Here is a 24,148-nt window from a genome sequence, read left to right on the forward strand (position 1 = left end):
CTCAAGTATATCCGACCGTCCATGAACTTTTAAATGCCACTGGGCAGAATACGGCAAATTCGCTAAGATCAACTTTTCGAACATCCTTGACGGCTTCAAATGGCAGCACCTATGGCCGAGGAGCCTCGGCCTTCCACAATTCCCTTGTGGCGTATGGCGTTGAAGACCGGCATCAGCGAGCACAATATCGACCACACATACCCAGGGTCTGGCACGGAAGATGACCCATATGTTGTTTCCTGGCTTACCAACGACAAGCTCAATCCATTCGCCTTCAGTAAATCCTCGAAATGGACCATCACGATCATTGTTTCTCTTGCAACTCTAACGGTTTCTCTCATCTCCTCTGCCTATACGGGAGGCCTGGTGGAAGTTGTCAAATCCCTTGATACGAATGAGGAGCTCTCATTGCTGGGTGTCTCTGTGTTTGTTGTCGGTTTTGCTGTTGGCCCTCTCCTGTGGGCACCGCTGAGTGAAACATACGGACGTCGTCCCGTATTTCTCATAAACGCGATCGCTTTGACAGCTTTTACAGCCGGTGCAGCCGCTTCGCCAAACATACAATCTCTCATCATCTTTCGGTTTCTCGCTGGTAGCTTTGGGTCAGCGCCAATGGCCATTTCTGGTGGTGTGATCGCCGATACATTCCCAGCTGTCGAGAGAGGGTTTGCGGCTGGTCTGTATGCAGGTGCTCCATTTATGGGACCGGCTCTTGGGCCTGTTATTGGAGGCTTTTTGGCCGAGGGCGCAGGCTGGCGCGAGGTGGAATGGCTCTTGGTCGCATTATCGGGCGCTATGTTGGTAGCCATGTACCTATTCCTACCCGAGACCTATGCGCCGGTCCTCTTGCGAGAACGCGCCCAGGCCCTCTCAAAGACTACTGAACGCGTGTACCGCAGCAAAGTGGACATGGGACAAGGGAAGCTTCCTATGACCAAAGTATTGAGCGTTGCCCTATCACGGCCATGGGTCTTGCTCTTTTGTGAGCCAATCGTGCTATTGTTGTCTTTGTATCTCGCTATTATCTATGGTACACTGTACATGTTTTTGGCAGCATATCCTATTGTCTTTGGAAAGGTTCGTGGATGGGGCGAGGGTACCACGGGCCTAACATTTCTCGGAATCATGGTTGGGATTATGGGTGCCACTGTGTATACAGTCCCCATGTATCAACGGTACAAAAGAAAGTTCCTACAGTCAAAAGGCAATCTATCACCAGAGGATCGTCTACCGGACGCATTCTTAGGAGCCATTGCCCTTCCTGTGGGTCTTTTCTGGTTTGCATGGACTAATTCCCCGTCTATTCACTGGATGGTTCCCATCGCTGCAGGAGTTCCATTTGGTTTTGGAATGGTGACGGTATTCCTTGCTGTTTTGAACTACCTCGTCGATGCCTATACCATCTATGCCGCTTCCGTGTTGGCAGCAAATTCTCTATTGCGATCTGTGTTTGGAGCTGCCTTTCCGCTCTTCACAAACTACATGTATCGGGATCTGGGAATTCACTGGGCCTCTTCAATTCCAGCATTTCTTGCCCTAGCGTGTCTTCCGATGCCATTTTTATTCCATCGGTATGGTTCCCCGATTCGTGAGCGCAGTCACTATGCCGCTGAAGCCAGCGCCATCATGAAACGATATCTTGAAACAGCTGAGATGGAGTCAGAGGCCAGGCAGCAGACGCAAGTGAGGAGTGTGCGTCAAACTTCAGAAAAAAAGTAACCCATTGTCCATTACAACCATGAATGTTAAATATCGCGAGATTGTCATTTAGCGGATATATGAGAACGCATAGAGCGGGTGCACCAGCCATTTGATCAGCTTCCCTTTAGACAGCAGCAAATCTAGGGGCCCCTTGCATACGGATCTAATGTCTAATGTGCCGCACTTGTCGTGGAATCTCCTTGCTTGCCTTGCTTTGTATGATCCGATACAGGTAGAGCCATTTGGTTTAGAACTAGGCACATAGTGTGTACAAGTTGGGGATTATATATTTTCAAAAGTCGTCTGCACATGTCAAGCCTTTTTCCGTCTATACTCTAGCTACAACACTAATTAAGGGGGAAATATTATAGAAAGACCCAGAAAAGAGTACGAAAAAGTCATGACAGCGTTTGTGGCTGACTCTTCTATACATAAATCGAAAAGCTCAAATTAATAGTGCGTACAAACTGTTCTGCCATATTCTTCAGGCCACTAACATTTTGATTTGGTTATCTTATCGCCACTGGATATTTTCCCATCACCGAACTTCCAGATCTCTCCCATTCATTCATTTTGAACTTTGCTTGGCTGTTACTCCCTCTTTTTCCATCTGCAGGCGATTTCCAGTATGGCTACTAAATGTGCTGCCTCATCGAGGCTGGCCCTACCTGCAGTTCTGCGCAATGTTTTCCGCTCTCAGCTCACCAGTAACTTGCGCGCTTCTTCAATAATCCCCTATCACCGACCTCTTGCCTCTCGTCCTCTTTCCCCTTCAAATGTCCATCTTCAACGATTCTTCAATTCAATGCCGCGCTTGGGTGATACCCAGAATGACGAACCAACGCCTGCAGCCCCTGAAACCCCGGCCGCCGCTGATAACACCGTGCCTTCTCAACACAAAACACCGAAAATGAAAGATTACGACTCATCCGGCAAGAAAAGTGGATGGAATAATCATAAGCGTCACCCCAAGGACCAGCAAAGGGACCCAGATAGTACTGGAAGAACCGACAGAGAGCGCAGAGCTTTCCGCAACGAGACTCGCAGGGAGGCCAAAAAGGAACCTCGCAAGGATTGGCAAGACAGAGCCCAAAAATCGAAACAGTTCTCGGAGAATAGGGGAAAGAGAAAGCCTGAGAGCTGGCAAGTGCAAAAAGCGGCTTTGAAGGAGAAGTTCGCCGGTGGTTGGAACCCACCCAAAAAGCTTTCACCTGATGCACTCGATGGAATCCGTCATCTTCATGCGAAGGCTCCAGAACAATTCACGACTGCTGTCCTCGCAGAGGAGTTTGAGATGTCCCCGGAAGCTATTCGCCGAATTTTGAAGAGCAAATGGCGCCCATCGGAGGACGAGATGGAGAATCGGCGCAAGCGATGGGAGAACCGACACGATAGAATCTGGAGTCGCATGGCTGAGCTTGGTCTTCGCCCTTCGACTGATCGGACGCGAACACTTTCCGACTTCCATGTGCTGTATGATGACAACAATCGCGAGCGAAGATAGTCGTCTGTGTATATTATACTATGTTATATATGTTTTAATTTGCGCCTGTACAATAAATTAATATCATCTCTGACCTTCTTCTGCTTTAATCTTGGGAATGAACCACATATTTACTATATGTTGTAACTAGTACTAGTTCGTTACAGTGAAGGGTGGGTATCATATGTCATTTAGCCCGTAGTTCGGGGTGGAGCTAGGAGCAAGGATATCATCGCCACGCAACTCCCTCGCCAACACATCTTCAACTCTGCAACCAGCATGCTTCATTCGGGTTGACAGAATGCTACTGGCGGCACATTTCACCAAGCTTCGACCTAACTACAGCTCATCGTGCCGGCAATTCCCCCCAGGCCTTGGCCCCCCTCGAACTGCAGCCCACATGCTGACACAACCGCCATGCCATCCAACATCCAAGTCTTCGTGAAATGGAAGGACCAGACTATATTTGCAGGAGAGAATGTGGAATGCACTATAACATTCAAGAACGTGGCCGCCACTGGTGCTGATGCCAATAATGGCGGCGAAGGAAGTCAACATTCACGGAAGATCTCTCGAGTCGCGAACCACACACCCAACTCGAACTCGGAATCTTTCTTCGGGTTCAAATCACCACAAGCTCTCTTTTCTGGTCGGCGATCATACTCGACCAGCTCGCAACGAAAGCCTTCTCACCGGGCGGCCTCGTCCCTGAGCTCTCCGTTGGTCGGCTCCCATAGCTTCCCTCCGAACAACGGCCCCTCCACACCACGAGCATGGCAACCGGGCCACAACCATAAACGATCCGTCTCCATCCTATCCATTGATAGCGAAGGTCAACTCGATCCGACGCCTTCCCCGCACCATTATAATCGACATCAGCCAGCCAGGGGTCATGGGCGCTCGGCGAGTCTCCAGGTTCTGCCGCGAAGGAACAATAGCTATGAGGATTCTTACAAAAAAGGTAGATGGTGGACAGTACAAATATGTGATTAAGGGGCTCTTTAACTAATAACTGTCCCTCATTAGCGAGATCCCCCTCTCATGCCTTTCCATTTCCATTGACCGAGGCTCCTAACGAGCATCCCAATGGCAGCCTGAGAGTTGATACCTCCCACTTGGGGCGAGCCAGCGGCGCTGGCTCTCTAGCAACTAGTCCAATAGGCGCAGTAGAGCCATTGCGTACACCTTCACGACGGCCTCAACCACCTCCCCTCGATTTTAAGTTTCCAGCGACGCCTTCGACCGATTCAACTAACAATCGCACTGTGCATACTCCATCACCAAAGTCGGCGACAACAAACGGTACATCATCAACTGGAGGGAGACCCACTGTTAGAGACGCACATGGGCTGACTGGGCCGGCGCACCAGCAACTAACCCGGATTATATCAGCCACAAGCGTGAATGGGAGCAACCGGAGCAGCGGCGAGTTCTACTCCGCCAGCGACCACTCCACCGAGACCCTCGGGTCCGAGTACACAAATTATTCCGTACAGGGTGCGCGAGCTCCCACTCCCATGCGGCACGCGCGGCACCAATCGAGTGTAGTTGCATCTCCCACCAAAGCCTCCAACAGCCAGGCGCTGCTGATGGGCTATGCGCAGGTTAATGCATCATTCACGGTCGATGGATCGTTAGTGAACCAGTCAGCATTCGACGAAGTCAAGCGAAAGGGAGTTGTTGGTGGCCAACCGGGTTCAGGCGGACTTCCTGGTCGCCCAACGCCAACAGCCGAGCGACCACGTAAAACTGGTGGGTTTTGGGGCGCACTCAAATGGAACACCATTGAGGAATCTATCAATGGCCTTCTTTCAAACAACGAATTGGATGGTCTACGAGAAATGCGTGGTGTTACATCGTCGAGATCAATTCCGCTGTTGTCCACCTCACAATCGCTGCTTTTTGTTGACCTCCGACTGGCACCAGGGGAGGAACAGTCATATTCCTTCTCATTCACCCTTCCCAAAGGACTCCCGGCGAGTCATAAAGGGAAAGCAATCAAGATCTCATATAATTTAGTCATTGGGACCCAGCGCACTAGCGGACCCAACGAGCCCCAAAAGGTCAACCGCATCAACATACCCTTCCGCGTTTTCAGCGGCGTGAATGGTAAGTTACATCCTCCACTTCGCTTTCAATCCCAATTCTCACGTTTTTATAGAAAAGGGAGATATCCTTGGGCATGACTTAATGTCACCTTACGTACTTCTACGGGATGAAGCGAAGGTGCAAAAGGTTGGGCCAGTGATGCCTGTGATGACAAAAAACCAAAGTATTAGCAAATCTCACCATTCCGCGGCTGATTTCCTTGGTTTTGTGGATGAAATCTTGGACCAACGTGCGCGTTCCAACACGCTGTTCCCACCTGGTGCTATGCCCTCGAGACGACCTAGCGTTGAAGGCTTACCCCAGTTGCTTACTACCAAGGATATCATCGACTTCGCTATCCTTCGCAGCAACCAGGCCGTGAACTCTCGCCGGAGTCCCAATCGCTTTGAGATTGCCCGCGAAGGTAAACGTATTGCAGTGGTCGTCTTGAACCGACCAGTTCACCGACTTGGAGAGACAATCATCGCCACTATGGATTTTGGCAATGCCACAATTCCATGCTACGCTGTACGTGCCTCGCTAGAGACGTCCGAAAAAGTCACCCCTACTTTGGCCATCCGGTCCAATGCTAGCATCCACCGAACCACGCGGCGCATTCATGCCTCCCTGTTCGAGAACACACTCCATGCCACCCGGGTGGCTTTCAGCCCTGCTATCCCTATCACAGCCACACCCTCAATATTGACGAGCGGTGTAACTCTTGACTGGGAACTGCGGTTCGAATTTGTGACATCTAGTGTTCGAGGTGAGCAAGGGGCCCAACCCTCGGGCACTCGGTTACTCGAGGCCTTTTCATCGGATGATCGTGGCACAGTGTTATCTGCTATGGAGCATTTGAACTGTGAATCATTTGAGATCGCTATCCCGTTGACTGTTTACGGAGAGACTGTCCGAGAACGATTGCCCGAGGAGAATGAAGGCTACCCAATCTAGAAGTCTAGACTTACACTAGATGTACACATGTGCTTGCCTGCCGTGCAGGTTATGCTTGATTTTATTTTGTGTGATTAAATATTCCCCTTGTACCATCGAGGGAGAACCCCCCTTCCCCCCACCAGGCTCTGGATTCCCCCTGTATAATTGATATAAAAATTGAATTCGTAAAATAACTACATAGTTCTACTCGTCTACTAAGATAACTAACATATGTAACTATGTAACTAAAATATACTCTTCTAGCTGTGACGTATATGCGGTAACTGGGGCAACGCGGTCAGTCAACGGATCGGATCTCACATTATCAACTTGGGAGCTGAAACACGATAACATCTCTCTCCTTGCGCGTTCCAAAGTTTCTCTCAGACATATATCATCCAGAATCATTGTCAGGTACGGTCCATTGGCATTATCTACATGTCAACACATCTCCATATCTGATGACATTCCTCAAATCTTGGATAGCAACTGATATCTGACATGGGAATGTAGGCACATCGCGATCAGCGCAAACCCGAAAAGGATTCTTTTTTTTTTCTCGAGCCTGAAAGAATATGGCTTCGTTCATCACCACCATGTCTGTCCCCGCTACCCCTCCCGTTGTCCATTTCCCTTCCCCTGGGGAGCCTACCTCTTGCTCCCCGCAATCCCACCCCCCTTCCGTTATCAGCCCTCCCGCTTTATATCAGACCACTCGCACTTCTCATATCCCCCTCTCAGAGCCCCCATCTTATCTGTCGCCGGCGGTGCGCGCACTAAAACAAGGCTGCTTTGGACTAACACCTCCCAGCAATGCACGCACACGCGCCCCCTTCAAGCCCCGCTCGGCCGCCAAGGGCACAAGCAGTTATCAGCTACGACAGTTCGCCGAGGCCACACTTGGAAGTGGTAGCTTGCGCAAAGCTGTAAAGCTGCCCGAAGGCGAAGATCAGAATGAATGGCTCGCCGTCAACAGTAAGGCACATCTTCCGGCGTTGTGCTGGGTGCATCTGCTAATGGTTTGGCGATTTAGTTGTCGACTTCTACAACCAGATCAACCTTCTCTACGGGTCAATAACTGAGTTCTGCTCACCGCAGACATGTCCCGAGATGAAGGCTACAGATGAGTACGGTGCTTCCTCGGCAAGTCGTTGTCTCCCGGCTTACAAGTTTGGATAGGTTCGAGTACCTCTGGCAAGACTCGGAGAATTTCAAGCGGCCGACCAAGATGTCTGCCCCGGAATATATTGAGCACTTGATGGCCTGGGTGCAGAGCAACGTCGACAACGAACAAATGTTCCCTAGCCGGATCGGTATGTCTCAGCGGTCATCCGTTTATATAGACCTATTGCTCACCCGTGTTTTCCTTCCAGGTGTCCCATTCCCCAAGACCTTCCCCAGTCTTCTCCGTCAGATCTTCAAGCGTCTATACCGTGTCTACGCCCACATCTACTGCCACCATTATCCAGTGGTAGTGCACCTCGGCCTCGAGCCTCATCTCAACACCAGTTTCAAGCACTATGTCTTGTTCATTGATGAGCACAAGCTGGCCAGTGGGAAGGACTTCTGGGGACCGCTGGGTGATTTGGTGGATAGTATGTTACGAAGCGACTGAGGATTGAATGGGGAACCTGGGTAGTAATTGTGTTTTGCATCTGATCTCCGCAGTCGGGGATACTGGCTGGTTGACGGAAAAGATATCTCAACGGCGTTTCGGGTGCGGGCGTGCATTGAAGTATTTTAGCTGGACTTTCTGGCGTTTAGGGATTGACCAGACGCGAAGACCGAAACCATGGATCCATGGATATTTCTTCAACTCCGATTTTTATTTTTATTTTTGTAAACAGGACGTTTCTATATTTGGTTTGCGGGTTATGGTGTGTAGACTTCGATGTTATACTTCCATGCTCCTGCAATCAGCATAGTGTATAGTTCATTCACCCGTGGACATTTATAGAATCAACAACACAGCACCAGTGTAGAAATTCTGCAAGTTATTTACATCCGAATCACCTCCAAGATGTCGAAGCTATGTCGAAACCGCCAAGCAATTATACCAACACGTGACTTAGTCCTTGTGTGCGTGCACGTGACGACGGGAACATTCGGCCCGGAGGTCTCAACCTTGCATCCTTGACTGAAGCAAGCACTCCGAACGTCGATATCACTTCCCCATTCAACCCTCAGCGTCCCTCCTCCCTCCCCGAGGCCACTCCTCCAGCCAATTGCACAATGATGTCCGCTCGCTTCGCCCGCGCTGGCCTGCGTGCCACCCAGTTCTCCGTCCCTCGCACCGCCGCCGTTAACGGCATCAGGTCCTATGCCACCCCGGCCCAGGAGACCCGCGCTCCCGTCGCCCTGTTCGGCGTTGATGGCACCTACGCCACTGCTCTGGTATGCACCTCCACTGCCGCTGTCTTGTCGCGACTGTTTGCTGGACTTTTCGCGACAAACAGCCCCCGTCTTTCCCCGACCCCTCCCACAGTTGTGTTTCCACTCTTCAAAAGCAATCTTCAAATCTTAATCACGAACACCCGCAACCAAACCCCCCGAATGAATTCCGCCTCTAACAATGATTACCAATAGTACACCGCTTCCACCAAGTCCGCTGCTCTCGACCAGACTGCCCGTGCTATCGCCAGCCTCGGCGAGACCATCAAGGCTGACAAGAAGCTCGTCTCTATCCTCCGCGCCCCTATGCTCACCATCGCCGACAAGAAGTCCATCGTCGAGGAGCTCGCTAAGGTCGCCGGTGCCGATAAGGCCGGTATCCTCAAGAACTTCCTCGACACTCTCGCCGAGAACAACCGTCTCGGTTCCCTCGAGGGTGTCTGCGAGAAGTTCGCTACCCTGATGGGCGCTCACCGCGGCGAGATCGACCTCAACATCACCAGTGCTCAGGTACGAATCCCATGAGCTGCGTTTCGGTCTCAGCAGAAAGAACAGAAGAAAAAAAAATCAAGGATCTAAGCTAAAACTTCGTCCGCAGGAGCTCGATGCCAAGACCATCTCTCGTCTGGAGAAGGCTGTTTCCAAGTCCGAGTTCAGCCAGGGCAAGAAGCTCAAGGTTGTTGCCAAGGTGCGTTTCTAATGGATGAAACCCTTTTGTTTTGTGTCTGTTTACTAACCCTGTTGATCAGGTCAACCCCGACCTCGTTGGTGGACTCGTCGTTGAGATTGGCGACCGCACCGTTGACCTTAGCGTCTCTTCCAAGATCGCCAAGATGAACAAGGCTCTTTCCGATGCTTTGTAAATGTAAATTAGCCTTAGCGTTTGAGGGGATGGTTAGATTATAGCATATCGTCCCGGATGAACGGTAGCGTTCGTAGGGGGAAAGGGGGTTCTAACATTCCCTTTTCTACTCTCATTTTGTTTTGTTCTCACTACTTGTCAATTGCACAAATTCATCCATAATTGGTGTCTTATAGATCCATCCGTTCTTTGCACTGGTCCTACAAGGTACGCTGGGCACCTTGGCCTAGCAGGTTGATAGTCCGCATTATCCCTCAACCTGCTTACCTCGTGTCTGCCTGCCTTCCGTATCGCGTGGACGGGACGTGCTGTTTTGATCGGTCAATCTGCGCGATGACTTATTTTTATATCCTGATTCCCTCCTAGGGGTGTGGAAGATGTGATATGTCTAGATACAGGTGGCAGATAGGTTCTCTTCTATTTGTATGGCTAATGATATTATTGACGTTTACTTCACTATCAAATGCACTAGAAATCAAGACTATACTCCGAAAATACTATGTGTTGGAAATGATAGACAGCAGGAGATGCAACACGTGTAAAAAATAGGAAAGAAACAGGACAGTAACCAGAGAAGGAGATCGTATTATCATGTCGAGAAGCAACCACATGGGGAAATGACCAGTTGAAAAGAGAAAAGAGAAGAGAAAAGAGAAAAAGACGGAAGGGACAGCTGGATTAAGATTGTCCATTCCGCTCATTCTCCTTGTCAGCCCTCGTCTCAAACTCGTCCTCGTACGCAGCAATCGAAGCCGAGCTGCGCACCCGCTGCAGCTGACTCTCGACATAGTGATCAACATGATCTTGGTTATCAGGGACGGCAGCACTTCCTCTACGACTGCCGGCACGACTAGGACCCCGACTCTCATCATCTTCATCCAAGACCGTCGACGCAGCAGGCGTAGCATCACCAGAGTAGAAGTCACTACGGTTACCGATGGAACGAGTAGTCGACGAGCGACGGACAGACGGACGGTCCGAGCCACGCGGTCGTCCAGAACGAGAGAAGATATCGTCGAAGTAGTGCGACGCAGCGGCAAAGGGCGACCGTGGCGTCTGCGGTAGACGGCAATTGATACCGGTGTCGTGGATGATCTTGGCGATTAATCCTGTCCATCCGCACTGGTGTGATGTCCCCAGTCCGCGACCGCTGTCGCCGTCGAAGAACTCGTGGAACCAGAGATTGTCTTTCCAGTGCTCGTCGAAATCGAGTAGGTCTGAGCCGGCGTTGACGGCACGCCGGCCTTCGTCGTTGCGGGCGAAGAGGTGCTGCATGCGGTGCTGTAGTTCTTCTGCTACGTGTCCGAGGTGCATGTAGTCGCCTGAGCCCTTGGGACACTCGACCTGCAGGGTGTCGCCGTAGAACATGTGGAAGCGGAGGAGGGACTCGACGAGGAGGAAGTTGACGCAGAGCCAGATGGGTCCGCGCCAGTTGCTGTTGCCGCCGAAAAGGGAGGAGTCGGAGTCTCCGGGGACGTAGTTAACTTTGTAGGTTTGCCCGTTGACATCCATGGAGTAAGGGTTATCTTGGTGGAACTTGGACATGGAGCGGATACCGTGCTCGGACAGGAACTCGGTTTCGTCGAGCATTCGCTCGAGGATCTTGACAAGACGGTCTTTGCTGACAAGGGCTAGTAAGAGTCGGTCGTCTTTGCCGCGGCGCTTCATGCTGGCGATGTTGCGCTCGGCTATGTCCGGCTTGTTCTCGATGAACCAGTCCACTCGCCGCTTGAACGAAGGGAACTTGTTGATAAGCTCGGGCTCGAGGGTGAGAACCGCATATAGCGGGATTAAACCAACGAGGGACCTAATAGGTAGCTGTTGGGTCCATGGTCCGCCATAGGAGATGGCATCGTAGTAGAAGTTGTCTTCTTCGTTCCAGAGTGACTGCACAGTGTCATCGCCCGAACGGAAGGTCATTGCATCACTGATGAGCAGGAAGTGCTCGAAGAACTTGGATGCAATGTCTTCGTATATGCGACGGTGCTTGGCCAGCTCCAGGGCTATGTTGAGCATGGTAAGGGAGTAGAAGGCCATCCAACCAGTGCTGTCAGCTTGCTCAAGCACACCTCCAGTGGGCAATGGCTCAGAGCGATTAAACAGACCGATGTTATCGAGTCCCAAAAAGCCGCCCTCAAACACATTCTTGTCACCAGAGTCTTTACGGTTCACCCACCAGGTGAAGTTAAGCAGCAGCTTTTGGAATACGCGTTCCAGGAAGTCCAAATCCTGTCGTCCGTACATCTTACGCTCAATCTTGAACGTGCGGAACACAGCCCATGCATGCACGGGAGGGTTCACATCGCCGAAGTTCCACTCGTATGCAGGCAGCTGACCGTTCGGGTGCATGTACCACTCACGGGTGAGAAGGTCGAGCTGCTTCTTTGCGAAATCGGGATCCATCATAGCCAGTGGGATACAGTGGAATGCAGTGTCCCATGCGGCGAAGAATGGGTACTCCCAAGAGTCCGGCATCGATAAGATGTCGTCGATATACAAATGGCGCCACTGCTCATTACGAATGCCCTTTCGGCCAGGCGGAGGGGGATTTCAGCCGGGTCACCGTTGCTCCATTGATCCCAGATGAAGTTGTAGTACTGCTTGCACCACATCATTCCGGAGAAGGCTTGACGCTGGATGTTGCGAAGATCGTCACTCATGGGGAGAGGGTTGAGATGGTAGTAGAAATCATCAGCCTCGGCACGGCGCTGTTCAATCACATCGTCCAGGACTTCTTCATCCAGGACTTCTTCCTTCTTGCGGGACACTCTAAAACGGACAACGGCGCATTCGCCGGGAGGGACTCCCTCGCCGTTGTTGAAGGCGTACCACGCAGCGAACTTGGTGCCTTCGTTGTCCGGGTTGATAGCGCCCTTCTCCTCTTCGACAATATGGCGATGGAATGCGTCTTTGACATAGGGTGTGTGGTTCTCAGTACCCCATAGGAATTTGTCATTACTCTCGTTCTCGGTGAACATCAGCTGGGGCTGAATATCGTCATCACTAGAGCCAACTGGAGGCGATGGTGCAAAGGAGACATATCGCTCGCCGATTGTGCTGTGCTCCGATTTGGCTACCATCGGTCCCTCCTTTTTGATAGATGGTCTTTCCTGTTTCTTCTCATCGCCCCAGGCCCATGTGTTTCGGAACCAGACGTGAGGGACGATGTGTAGATGAGCAGGCTCTGGGCCGCGATTGTAGGCAATTACACGGAAGAGCAATTCTTCCTCATCGTCGGCCTCCTTAGCAGTCTCGACGAAGATATCCCAGTAGCGGTTATCGTCGAAGATGCCAGTATCAAGGATCTGATACTCTTTCTCCAAACGTGAGCGCTTTGCGTTCTCATCAATGAGGTCTTGGTATGGGAACTTTCTCTGGGGGTATTTGTAGAGGAATTTCATGTAAGAATGCTATATATACTTCGGGGTCAGCATTGTTAAAAGGTGAGCTGGATCGGATTTTAAATGAGTTTACCGTTGGCGTGTTGTCCACATGGAAATGTGCTTCCTTGACACTCTCACCATGATTACCCTGAGGGTTCGACAAACCGAACAGGCGTTCCTTCAGGAAGTCGCTGTACTCCAGTCAGATTCCATTGCGGGGGAGGCAGACCCACAACATTCAAGCAGAGGCTCGACTTACTCTTCGCCATTCCAGAACGCAAAGGCAATGTTCTGTATACCATGTGTATCAGATACACCTGCAATTCCATCTTCACCCCAACGGAAAGTTCTCGATCTTGCATGATCGTGGGTGAAGTAGCTCCAGGCGTCGCCATCTGCACTGTAATCCTCTCTGACTATACCATGACAAATCCGGTATTAGCCTGTTGTTTCTCAATTCGGTATGTTTCTCAAAGCTCTCACCTGTGGCCCACTGCCTCTCCGCCTATACCAATCCAAGAGCTTTTAGCACTGCTAATATGTATGTTCCCGAGCCATCCAAGGCCTCGACTTACCACATATGGTCCCCAGCGCTGTTTTTGCTCAGTTAGCAAGAACTTCTTGGAGCTAGTTCAAAAGTTGGATAGGTCATTACCTTCCAATACTTGGTTCTCTCGCGGTCTTCCTTTAGGCGCTTCTCTTCCGCTGTGATGACTTCTTTCCCATCGATTAAGACCATATTGGCAATTGAGAAGAAACCGAGTCAATGCCAGATCAATAACAATATATATGGAGATGGAGAGGAGGGGAAAGAAGTTAAGAGGGGGAATGTCCCTGCAGTCCGTGCCAACCTGGGCCCTGGAGACGAAAATGACGTGAATCACCGGTTCGACGGGTCCACAGCCATCGATTCGGGTGGATAAATCGGGTCGGATTGGTGGAATGGAGACCTCTGATTGGTGGAGATGATCATGTTCGGTTCGGGCCTGGAAGGTGCACAGGTCATGGACCTTGATTTTGCCGAATATCAATTGACTTGATATTAGTAGCTATATACAACATATACAACATATATGCAGCTATACGTACCGGATTTTCCCTGGCGGGGCTTTCCTATTTGAGCTGCCGCCGCTTTTATGAGGGTGCTCAGGCTCAGGCTCACTGAGTAGATGTCAGCACGGGCTCAGATCAGTGATCATGCTCAGATCAGTCACGTGTAGAATGACTCAGTCAAGAATTCTTCTCCAAAGCAACCTATCTCATCCAGTCAATCAATATCCTGATTCCTGTGGCTCACTATTCTCGGTGACGTCTGCACCCGATATGTTCTGTGTAGCAGCTCCTATTAGCAGTGTAAGGATGGCTATGGTATCTGATAGTTTGCTTTATTTGAACAACTTGATACTAATTTCTATGGCTCTCTCTCCTGTTTCCCTAAGCCTGGGTAGCATGCGTCTCTCGGTAGAGTAAATCCCTTAAGCTATTTTCGGCAAAGTTCTTTAGCAGCCCGTGGGAGCAAACATCAGACTCATCATAGCCGCTTTCTCATTTACTTACATCTATCCTGGACTGGAGAGTTTAATTCGTCGAATTCACTGAATCTTCACGTGTTTGACAGCTAACACGCATTTACCTCACATACATTCGGCCAATATAGAGTACCGCCCCAATACTCTAAAAGATTGCAGCTTCTACCAGCAGTTAATAGGGCGTGGGCGATACGCTCCCCATTCTAGCAGGGAAATGGTCGCCCTCTTCGTTAGCGAATATACCTCACAAGGTCGTAGGAGTAAATATCGGAGTAACCATCAAGCCTGCTATAGGAGACTTGGAGAATATGGGAGTGGAAGATATTATCGACTGCACTCGGAAATGGAATTGGGCTAAGAGAAAGACTACTGGCAGGGGGCCATAATAAAATTTCGTGGAATTGATCTAAGCCTGTGCGCAAGCTATTAGTGCCCCGGTCTAGGAGAAACATCCCTCCCCCAAAGAGATTGGTTTTATAAGGGAGGATCAATGAAGACGATTGTAGGAGAAACGAAAGATATATATGGGCTTTGAGGAGCAGTTGACACACCGCACAGCCCTCCTATGACATCCCTCGCCTACAGGAAAGGACTAGTTTTCTATCATTATCAACAGAGAGAATAACCCAGGAATAATACATAAGCTACAAATTTATGCCCCGCAGCTCCCCAGGAGCTGACAGCTCAGTATTTGAAGCCCGTGCTCTCTGGTTTCTGCGCCTTGACCAGGGAAACAGGGACAATGACGGAATCGAGTGGATAGTTGGGCGTTCAATTTTGGATAGTAGGCCTATGATTGGACGCCACAGTAAGCCCATTCGCAACTCGCCTGCTTATCGTTCGGCTCGGGCCTGAAGGTGCAGGACATTTTCCGGACCTATATCTTCAGTTACTCTGTATAAGAGGTATACATTACCCCCAGGGTATAAACATCCAGATATCCCGGTCTGCTAAGTCTGATTGAAAGAACCTCAATTTCAGGCACAAAGATAAAAAAAAAAAAAAAAACATGAGCAATCGCAGCACCGTAGCACTGCAAACGAGGGACGGCGTTGGGAATAGAAATTCCATGGCCAGATCCATACAATAGGGGGTTTCTCAAAAGGATGGCAGGGAAAAAAAGTTAAACTAAAAAAAATCATCCCAATAAAATAACCACGCCGACTGGGACATATTGCGTCTATCAGACGCGGCGCGGGTCCAATATCACGGATCATTGAGAGAGTTCCGCCCTGAATGCGCTCGTCCCAGCCTTAATCTAGTTCCAACGTTCCGACTCCAGGATTGGATGGCCTTTTTTCTTTCTTTCTGACCTTCCAGATCTTAACATTTGCAGATGTTCGGAATTCAGTTGTTCCCCCGCTGCTCAGACTGTTGCGGCTGCTGCTCGTTGTAGGATCCTCCCTGGGAAGCTGTTACACAGTCAGATCCCGCTACAGCGCAAAACCGGGCAGCTATATCAATCGGCCCGCAAAAAGATCAGATTGAGCGCTCACCAGCTGACTGGCCTTGTCCCCGGCTAGATTGGGACGAGGTGTTGTCACTCCCAGTAGACTGGGACTGGAGGCGTTTCTCGGCCTCTCGGATGCGCTTCTGCAGCTCTTCCAATTCGCGGTTCTGGATCAACATTTGCTGCTTCCTTTGGGGTGGAGGTTAGCGCCATGAATATGAGGACCATGATAACAACGAGAGCCGCATGCGATATCGGTGTTAAGAGGAGTTATTAAATGTTACTCACTTCTGGTCGATGGTTTGCGAAAGGTTATCGACGTCAGAGTCTAGCATAAAGGCGCTGTCCAAGGCTGACGAGAAGGCTTGCGCCATGGTCCTGAGATCACGGTTAATGCTACTATTCGGATATTCGACGGCAGTATAGGGAAACGAACGACTGAGGCCGGGCCTTCGGCTTCCACTCGCGATCCAGGTCAGACATCTTGTGTGGTGATTTGAGCTCTTTCCAAGGTTGATTTCTGTGATTACGGAATGGGTCCCAACAGTCGGCGACAGAGGGGTGTGCGACCTTGAGATAGGCGGGGGCAAGAACAAGTCGCAAAATTAAGGTATTAGGCGGTTTAGGTATCGTCGAGACCAGGACCAGCCAAGAATCAAGTACAGATGAAACTGAGTCGAGGATTGTTTGAGGCTGTTAAGAGGAAAAAAACAACAGTGTCAGTTCTTTATACTTCTCGACAGATAAGCCACAATCTGGTGGGGAGGTGAAAGAAATACCGAATATCAATAGTATTAGTTGCGATGAATAGATGGAAGAGTGATAAGCAAAGAACTTTGGAGACCTGCCAGAGGAAGCTAAAGGGGGGGGGTGTGGAAGAAGAAGGGGAGAAGTGCGAAATTGAGAGATGATCATAGCCCACCGACTATGTTACTAGTCGCGGTAATTGGAGGTCCCCATATATCTCCACCAGCAAGGAGGGAGAGGTAAGTGTTACAACTGTATTACAGGGGTTCGACGCCATTATGTGTCGCATTTTCAGAATTAATATGGAGTCTGTATATATAAGGGGGGGTTCTGTTTCAGGGGTTGGTCATTTTATACTTCCATTACTCCGTACAGGTATCTTTCTTCTTTCTTCTTATTTTCTTCTTATTTTCTTCTTATATTGGAAGAAAACATTGGATAATAGGGGTTAATAGTGCATACATAATACATATATCTATTGTACTCCGTACTTGACACATCTTACAAACGGGAATATAAGAAGTTAGGAAATTAGGACATAACTTGGAGAAGGAATCTAGTTAACTATAAGGGAAAACGTGGCAAAATAGCCCCTGACATGGGGTTCAAGGCAATTAGGGGGTGATATTCAAAGTACACTACAGTACAACAGTACAGAGGCTTAATTTTACCGGAATATATAAGCATATAAGGTTGAAAATGTCTATGCTTTCAGATATTCTAGAAAAGATTCAGATTGATATGTAGATTTATAGATTGATAGATTGATAGATTGATAGATTTATAGATTATAGATAAAGACCAATAACTAGTTATAGTGAACTATAGACAAAGTACATCGTACGTTGCATAACCTGCATTCTGGCAGATTCCTCCCTGGCAACTGGTCACATGACCTATACCATACAATACGGTAGCATCGCGAACTCTCCTCGATTACAATCTCCCATTTCCAATTCCATCGTCATTTCAATTCGACAGGGGCATTTCATCTCTTCGATTCGTCTAACCCCAAACTCGACGCGTTTTTACCTGATCCGTTGTGGTCGCCGTTCATTTTTTTGGCCCGCTCAATTTTTCGCGCGGATAGATTGAAAGGCTATGCGTATTGCGTCTCTAGCCTGTCGCGTTCACTATCTTTAAATACTAGCCAACCTAGTCAACCTAGCCTGCGAAGCCCGCAGTTCAGCGACACCGAGCACATTCCGTGACCACCCTGACCGCCGTCCGACCACCGTGGCCCCCATCCTCAAAGCCTTTCCCCCAGTGGCCGACCGGACGGGCAATGGGGGATGCCTCCTCTGTCGGCATACACTTCGTTTGAGTCCCTCCTGTTTTTCCAGTCTCTGGCGACCTCCGATTCCCGACCAACAAGCTTCGGCTCAATCTCAACCCTTTTGCGCAACAACCAGCTCGTGCGCGAGAATGTCGATTTCGATGCCGATCGCCTGACCCCGGAGGCGCTGGAAGATCTCTATGCGACATTAATGCGCGATGGATTTAGTCGTGATGGTGTGCTCTCGGTCAACGGACGACCCGCAGATACCTCTAGTCCGCCTAAGCCAAAGAAACGCAAGATCTCCAGTCCGCGACCAGATGGGCTGACCGGCGGATTCACCCATGCTACGCTCGTCCCAGAGCTAGTGACCCACCTTTACGCCAAATACAGAGATCTAGTCACCAGGGAAATTAGGGACGATGAGAAAAAGTACACAGAAATTAGGGCTGAGCTGGAACGGCTACAGCAGGAGGGCGACAAACCAGCTGCTGCCGCAGCTACAGCACTCACACCGGTGAAGCCGGTGCCTACCGAAGGGGAGGATGCTGTTATGAAGGAAGAGGTGCCGCACCCACATGTACAAGATGAGACAACCCAACCTGTTCCGACGACCATCCCGCTCGCCCAAGACAAGGCCAAGCCCGAACCACAGCACATTGCAATAAATGTGCCCCCTACGACAAACGAGCCTCCTACACCACACCCCGTCCCTCCTGTGACCCAACCTCAAGCCCCACCTCCCCAAGTGCAAACCACGACACCCAACATAGCTGGGAACGCACCTCAACCGCAGCCGCTCACCACTCATCCCCTACCAAAACCGTCCATCCAACCTACGCTTGCGCAATCTACCCAAAAAGTCCCTCCATCCACACCGGCCGGGCCGCGCGTAGCACCGGCACATCCGTCGCAAATCGCACCTCGTGCCAATCCCGCCCCACCTGCGCCCATTACTACAGGTAAGGCTGGCCCGTTGGCACCGGCGTCCCAGCGAACCCCCGCTCAGCCGAGCTTCCAGCAGTGGCAGCTGGATCCTTCTCCTCACTCACCATACCCGATCGCCTCCCCAGTTGCTGCTACACCTCAAGCGGCCCAGGCTACTACCAAGCGACCTGTGCCACCACTTCCCACCAACTCGCCTTTGCCCGGGTCACAAGCCCAGGCTCCTCTCCAACCTCCCGTTCCACAGACACCCAGCGCCGTCCCGTCCGCAGTTCATACACCTGTTCCAATCGGCCGGCCGCGTGTTTCCCAAACCCCGAGTGCCACATTCCCTTCTTTCTCCGAATCGCGCGCCTCCCATCCACGCCTGTCAATTGATACGCAAGGATCCTCCACACCATGGAAGAGAACCCCTCGCCCGAGGGTTTCGCGCTCTCCAAGCTCACCGCCAAGGCCACGGCCGGAGGACGTCAGTCCCATCAGTGAACGAGACCAATCACCCGTTGATGCGATGGAAATGTCACCTCCCCCAAGGATCAATCTAGGCCAACGAGCTCCATCTACAGAAGACAGGAGACCACGACGCGGCCAGCCTGACACCAAACCCGCCCCCGTCGTAAAGACCGAGAAACTAGCTTCAATTCAGAGGACGCGTGCCGTAAGTTCGACTTCTTCCCGGAGTCGCGGGCGATCCATGGCATCTCGCGATGGATCTGCTGCGCCATCGGAAGACACTCTACGTGAATCACGGGTCTCGGGCCGCCGGAAGGGTGTAGCTGCTCCCGCCGACGAAGGGACGCCCAAACCGCGGATAAAACGTAAACGCGGCGCAAGTGAGGCAGTGGAACTGGAACCCCACCCTGCGGATATCCCCAGATTCGACACGACTCAGTATGTCATGGCTACGCGCAATTTCCACCGGACTGCGGCACCGATTATGAACGATGTAGCCACGCACAAGCTTGCCTCCATCTTTGCCAAACCAATTAGCGAGCGCGACGCCCCGGGCTACCACGATCTCATCTATCGGCCATCTGACCTCAAGTCAATCAAATCTGCCATCCACCAGGGAAGCAAAGCTGTCGCAACCGCAGGAGAATCAGCAAGCACCCCGGCTGGGGATGGAGAGTCTCCTGTTCCTGGTGGCACACCGTCAAAAAGCGGTGTGCTCATGTTGCAGAAGAATGAGGATTTCATACCACCCAAGGGAGTTGTGAACTCTGCACAACTGGAGAAAGAGTTGATTCGCATGTTCGCCAACGCTATCATGTTCAATCCAATTCCTCAGCGAGGATTCGGGCCTGCCTTCCCCATGTCTAGTGACCGCGGTTCGCGCGAGAGTACCCAACTGGGCGATTCCGACGAGGGCGGTATCATCCAGGACTCGTTGGAGATGTTTGAAGACGTTCAGCAGGCCGTTACCCGATGGCGGGCCGCTGAACGCACTGCTGATGAATTGGCTAATAAGAATGTCCTCTCCCTTCGGCGTGGAAGTGCCAGTGATTTCAACACTGACAGTACTGATGATGTGAAGGGGTGATTTATTTCGAACGCCATCTTGTATTATGAACTTTGTATTTGATTAGGATCGGTTTATTGGATTTTGAAATGAAATGCCATGATGTCTTCTGTCGGTGCCTTCGATAGCCCGACAGTTAGTAATAATACTCCTGCTCTCTGTGTATAATTCTCTACTTCAACCTACTATACATAGTGATAATCCAAACAGAAACATATTAACATGTATATCATTGTCATAACCTTTTCAGTCAGAGCCAGTCCTGCTGCCCTGAGTTTAAAATGGGGTATATATATTTTTCTATTTTTCAACAGCCGACCCCTTAAGCCTGCTCCGGCCTCGTCCGTCCAAGTCCCTCCTTCGCATAGAAATCCATCGGATACACGCCCTTATTCCCCGTATCCCAGTTCTCCCGCACTCCCAGCGCAACAAGCGCCTCATATGGCGTCAACAGCGGCCGCGCAAACGCATATCCCCAATCAATACTCAACCGCGGACAAGCAATCTGCACCCAGCACTCCACATCCGCCATAGACGCCAGCTTACCAGGGAAGATCTCACTGAGCAGCAAATTGACAATTGGAATGCCGCGTTCGCGCAGGTGTCGCTCGATCATCGCCATAGTGTGCGGGTTACCCTGTCGACCAAGCGAGCCGAGGATAATCCCCCATTTTTTCGCGGTCTTTGCTGTTGCAATCGCGTCCCGGCGGATCGTATGCATCTCCTCGTGCTCGTAGCTCTCGCGTGTGAGGGTTCGCGAGTATGGATCGTACCGGTAGGCTGGGATGGAGGGGTTGTGGATCATGGCGGATTCGAGGTGGAAGCGGCCGTCGCCGAGGTAGAGGATTGCGTCGATTTCGGTATCGGAGAGTTGCGGTGATGTGCAACCGAGAATCTCGCCTTTAGAGAGAGGTGTGATTTGCGGGATTATGACACGGAAGCCGGCGCGCTCAAGCACGGGTTTCAGTCCGTGTAGCGTTGCGTTGAATTGGATTGTGCCGACGGTCGCGATCGACTGGCCGGGCTTAAAGTTGCGCTCTAGTGTTGCGAGGAGATGGCTTGTGTCGATGCTGATGTCCACGAAGATGTATAGCGTTTTGATCTTGGTTACGTCCACTGGGATCAGGCAGCTGTGCGCGTAGTGTACTAGCAGATCGCAGCCTAGAGCGCGTGCTGTGTAATCGTCGATGCAGCAGGCGCCGTATGTGACATCGCCCATGATGAGAGTTTCGATCCCAGGGCAGAACTGGGTTAGGATGTCGGAGATGGTTGTCGCGAAGATGAGAAGTCCCTCTGGAAATTGGAGGGCTACTCGCTTGGCTCCTGATGTGCGGACTCGGTGGATTGTCTTCGGAATTTCGAATGAGTAGTTCTTGGGGAGAAGCTCCATTGCTTCTTGGATCTCAGGATCGTTCAGAATCTCTGGCGGCACTTGGTTGAGGGTGCGGGGTGTGCGTCTGGGAGCGGCTGGAGGAAGTGAAAATTAGGTTAAGTATTTCTGTTACTCCAGTGGACAATACATACCTGTTTGCACCGCTGTGGACTCGACATCTTTCTGACTAGTCGTATCCTTCTGGGCTTGGGCATCTGCTGTTCGTCGTCCAACAAATCTCTTCTTTGGCTGTCGCATTTGGCTAGCGGTTTGTGAGCCATCCTCAGTAGAGGGGGTGGGCAGATTTGCCTCCATAATATCTAGCTGTAATATGAGCCAAAAATAACAAAGATTGTACTTTTCACTTGATCCTGACAATCTTCAATCTTCAATCTTGGAATCAATATCATCCCACTTCTTTTTTCTGCCGACTGACTCAGCAGCAGGTGGGGTGATCAACTAGTCCGGAAGGGGTAAAGCGTTCTCCGCATTCTCGGCCTCTTACGGTTTCCATTCTCAAAGCTCGCCCTCTGCCCTGTCTCTTTACGATTCTGGTTCCTCTGATCATACAAGTTGGCCCATAATTTATCATGATGAAAGCTCGCCCCCGATTGAGTTTGTTCTCAGCCCTACGGTCTCCATATTCTACACGCCGCTTCGCGACCGAGTCGCGGTTAACCTCGGACCATGTCCGTATCGTGGAGGTTGGCGCTCGAGATGGACTGCAAAACGAGAAGAAATCAATTCCAATGCAAACAAAGCTTGAGTTGATTGAACGACTGGCTAAAACGGGCGTTGCCACTATTGAAGCTGGCTCATTCGTGCCCGCAAAATGGGTACCCCAGGTATGACCTTACCGAGCGTCGTCATGTAGTGCGGGCGGTTTCAGGCACTGAAGACTGACGATTTGGTTACATTATGATAGATGGCAAGCACAGCTGAAATTTGCGAGCATCTTCTCACAAAACCGCCACAAGCACAATCTACAATCGCCTACAACTATCTTGTCCCCAACGTCAGAGGACTGGAGAGCCTGGTCAAGATACTTGATGGCACAGGAGTTCCCGCAGATGCGACTGGAGAGACATCGACCACTACAGAGGTGTCTCTTTTTGCTGCAGCAACGGAAGCTTTCTCAAAAGCGAACACTAACTGCTCTATTGCCGAGTCACTCGAGCGCATCAAGCCGATTATGTCATTAGCAAAGACGAAGAATATCCGGGTACGCGGATATGTCTCTGTTGCCTTAGGATGCCCCTATGAAGGCCCCGATGTGAATCCCGTCAAGGTGGCTGAGATTACCGCCACGCTGCTGGAGATGGGAGCGGATGAGGTCTCAGTGGCGGACACAACGGGTATGGGCACCGCTCCCCGGACCATGGAGCTTCTGCAAGCTCTCAAGGCTGCTGGCATCGCTAATGCAGACTTGGCGTTGCACTTCCATGATACCTATGGACAGGCCCTGGTGAACACAATCGTCGGCCTTGAGCATGGTGTCCGTATTTTCGACAGCAGTGTGGGCGGGCTTGGCGGTTGCCCATATTCCAAAGGTGCGACAGGCAATGTGGCGACAGAGGACCTTGTGCATACTATTCATAGCCTGGGGATGCACACCGGGATTAACCTGGATGAGATGTCGAAGATTGGAGGTTGGATTAGTGGGGAGTTGGGCCGAGCGAATGATAGCCGGGCTGGAAAAGCGACTCTGGCTCGCCTGGCGGGAGAAAAAGCGTCGCTTTGATCAATTCGCGCTATATCCCGTGCTTTTGATCGCTCAGAGTGTCTATTAGTTCCAAACAGGTTTCACATATTTGACAAAAACAAACGTAAATATGCTTTGCATTGTCAGTCTAGGCCGTTTTGTTATGTACACTGTAAATGTGGTCAACCAGAATCAAACACCCACTTCTCCGTCTCCGGTTATGGAGACATTATATCGCTCGACAAGAAACACCAACGCCAACATGATGCAAATCTATCTGGTCAAAGCCGAGGTCACTCAGAAGTCAGTGACACGACCACCATAGCTCCAATCACCACCTGCACCCCATCGCAGGGGCTCATTCTTTGGTCCACCAACTTCACCAGTCTTTGGGTTCTTCTCGCCCTCAAACTCTGGCTGCACTCCCTTTGGCGCATCCGGGTGAAGCTCGCCACCTTTGCCGTCTGCCTGAACCTCGGCCTGTGGGGATTGATTGACCTGGGGCGTGCTGAAGGCACCAGTCGAGCGCCTCTGGAGCTGTTCGAAGATCTCCTGTTCTTCCTTCGGGAGACGTGGGGGAGCCGGGGAGTCTGAGAAGGGCATGGGCTTGTCGTCACCGCTCTGGCGCAGGTATCGAGTTGTGGAGAGGGGCCGGATTGCGCCGCGGGCTGTAGTGGCCGAGAGGATTGAACGGCGAATGACGAGAGAGTACACCATTGCGTTTGTGTATGAGGGAATGATATGTCCAATGAGGTAATTTGAAG

At 50.9% G+C, this 24,148-nt stretch overlaps 10 protein-coding genes across 10 annotated transcripts; 6 read left to right on the forward strand and 4 right to left on the reverse strand.

The window, feature by feature from the left end:
* Positions 1 to 99: 99 nt before the first annotated feature.
* Positions 100 to 1,719, forward strand: N7516_007701 (MFS transporter; the record flags this gene model as incomplete). The annotated part of the gene is made up of 1 exon (XM_057220421.1): positions 100 to 1,719. One exon carries the CDS (start codon positions 100 to 102, stop codon positions 1,717 to 1,719), a length of 1,620 nt encoding a protein of 539 aa, XP_057074512.1.
* A 610-nt stretch (positions 1,720 to 2,329) lies between these two features.
* Positions 2,330 to 3,205, forward strand: rrg9 (mitochondrial ribosome assembly protein RRG9; the record flags this gene model as incomplete). Its single annotated transcript, XM_057220422.1, has 1 exon — positions 2,330 to 3,205. The coding sequence occupies one exon, from the start codon at positions 2,330 to 2,332 to the stop codon at positions 3,203 to 3,205; it is 876 nt and encodes a 291-aa protein (XP_057074513.1).
* A 396-nt stretch (positions 3,206 to 3,601) lies between these two features.
* N7516_007703 (putative intracellular protein transport protein (Sat1)) lies at positions 3,602 to 6,226 on the forward strand (the record flags this gene model as incomplete). The annotated part of the gene is made up of 3 exons (XM_057220423.1): positions 3,602 to 4,145; positions 4,211 to 5,293; positions 5,346 to 6,226. The coding sequence occupies 3 exons, from the start codon at positions 3,602 to 3,604 to the stop codon at positions 6,224 to 6,226; spliced, it is 2,508 nt and encodes an 835-aa protein (XP_057074514.1).
* Positions 6,227 to 6,783: 557 nt separating this feature from the next.
* N7516_007704 (uncharacterized protein) lies at positions 6,784 to 9,635 on the forward strand (the record flags this gene model as incomplete). The annotated part of the gene is made up of 9 exons (XM_057220424.1): positions 6,784 to 7,183; positions 7,242 to 7,335; positions 7,388 to 7,521; positions 7,582 to 7,803; positions 7,877 to 7,925; positions 8,281 to 8,602; positions 8,795 to 9,109; positions 9,198 to 9,287; positions 9,349 to 9,635. 9 exons carry the CDS (start codon positions 6,784 to 6,786, stop codon positions 9,460 to 9,462), a joined length of 1,740 nt encoding a protein of 579 aa, XP_057074515.1. The 3' UTR covers positions 9,463 to 9,635.
* A 504-nt stretch (positions 9,636 to 10,139) lies between these two features.
* N7516_007705 (uncharacterized protein) lies at positions 10,140 to 13,583 on the reverse strand (the record flags this gene model as incomplete). The annotated part of the gene is made up of 7 exons (XM_057220425.1): positions 10,140 to 11,918; positions 11,981 to 12,871; positions 12,936 to 13,035; positions 13,104 to 13,260; positions 13,328 to 13,349; positions 13,420 to 13,437; positions 13,500 to 13,583. 7 exons carry the CDS (start codon positions 13,581 to 13,583, stop codon positions 10,140 to 10,142), a joined length of 3,051 nt encoding a protein of 1,016 aa, XP_057074516.1.
* Positions 13,584 to 15,720: 2,137 nt separating this feature from the next.
* On the reverse strand, positions 15,721 to 16,306 carry N7516_007706 (uncharacterized protein; the record flags this gene model as incomplete). The annotated part of the gene is made up of 4 exons (XM_057220426.1): positions 15,721 to 15,785; positions 15,870 to 16,012; positions 16,112 to 16,201; positions 16,260 to 16,306. The coding sequence occupies 4 exons, from the start codon at positions 16,304 to 16,306 to the stop codon at positions 15,721 to 15,723; spliced, it is 345 nt and encodes a 114-aa protein (XP_057074517.1).
* Positions 16,307 to 17,862: 1,556 nt separating this feature from the next.
* Positions 17,863 to 20,331, forward strand: N7516_007707 (uncharacterized protein; the record flags this gene model as incomplete). Its single annotated transcript, XM_057220427.1, has 1 exon — positions 17,863 to 20,331. The coding sequence occupies one exon, from the start codon at positions 17,863 to 17,865 to the stop codon at positions 20,329 to 20,331; it is 2,469 nt and encodes an 822-aa protein (XP_057074518.1).
* Positions 20,332 to 20,632: 301 nt separating this feature from the next.
* Positions 20,633 to 21,997, reverse strand: dph1 (2-(3-amino-3-carboxypropyl)histidine synthase; the record flags this gene model as incomplete). The annotated part of the gene is made up of 2 exons (XM_057220428.1): positions 20,633 to 21,777; positions 21,835 to 21,997. 2 exons carry the CDS (start codon positions 21,995 to 21,997, stop codon positions 20,633 to 20,635), a joined length of 1,308 nt encoding a protein of 435 aa, XP_057074519.1.
* A 275-nt stretch (positions 21,998 to 22,272) lies between these two features.
* On the forward strand, positions 22,273 to 23,423 carry N7516_007709 (hydroxymethylglutaryl-CoA lyase; the record flags this gene model as incomplete). The annotated part of the gene is made up of 2 exons (XM_057220429.1): positions 22,273 to 22,527; positions 22,608 to 23,423. The coding sequence occupies 2 exons, from the start codon at positions 22,273 to 22,275 to the stop codon at positions 23,421 to 23,423; spliced, it is 1,071 nt and encodes a 356-aa protein (XP_057074520.1).
* Positions 23,424 to 23,681: 258 nt separating this feature from the next.
* On the reverse strand, positions 23,682 to 24,101 carry N7516_007710 (succinate dehydrogenase assembly factor 4; the record flags this gene model as incomplete). Its single annotated transcript, XM_057220430.1, has 1 exon — positions 23,682 to 24,101. The coding sequence occupies one exon, from the start codon at positions 24,099 to 24,101 to the stop codon at positions 23,682 to 23,684; it is 420 nt and encodes a 139-aa protein (XP_057074521.1).
* Positions 24,102 to 24,148: the final 47 nt, after the last annotated feature.

This window comes from Penicillium verrucosum (assembly GCF_028828655.1).
Source record: "Penicillium verrucosum strain IBT 35672 chromosome Unknown utg000002l_segment0_segment0, whole genome shotgun sequence".
Taxonomy (NCBI): domain Eukaryota; kingdom Fungi; phylum Ascomycota; class Eurotiomycetes; order Eurotiales; family Aspergillaceae; genus Penicillium; species Penicillium verrucosum.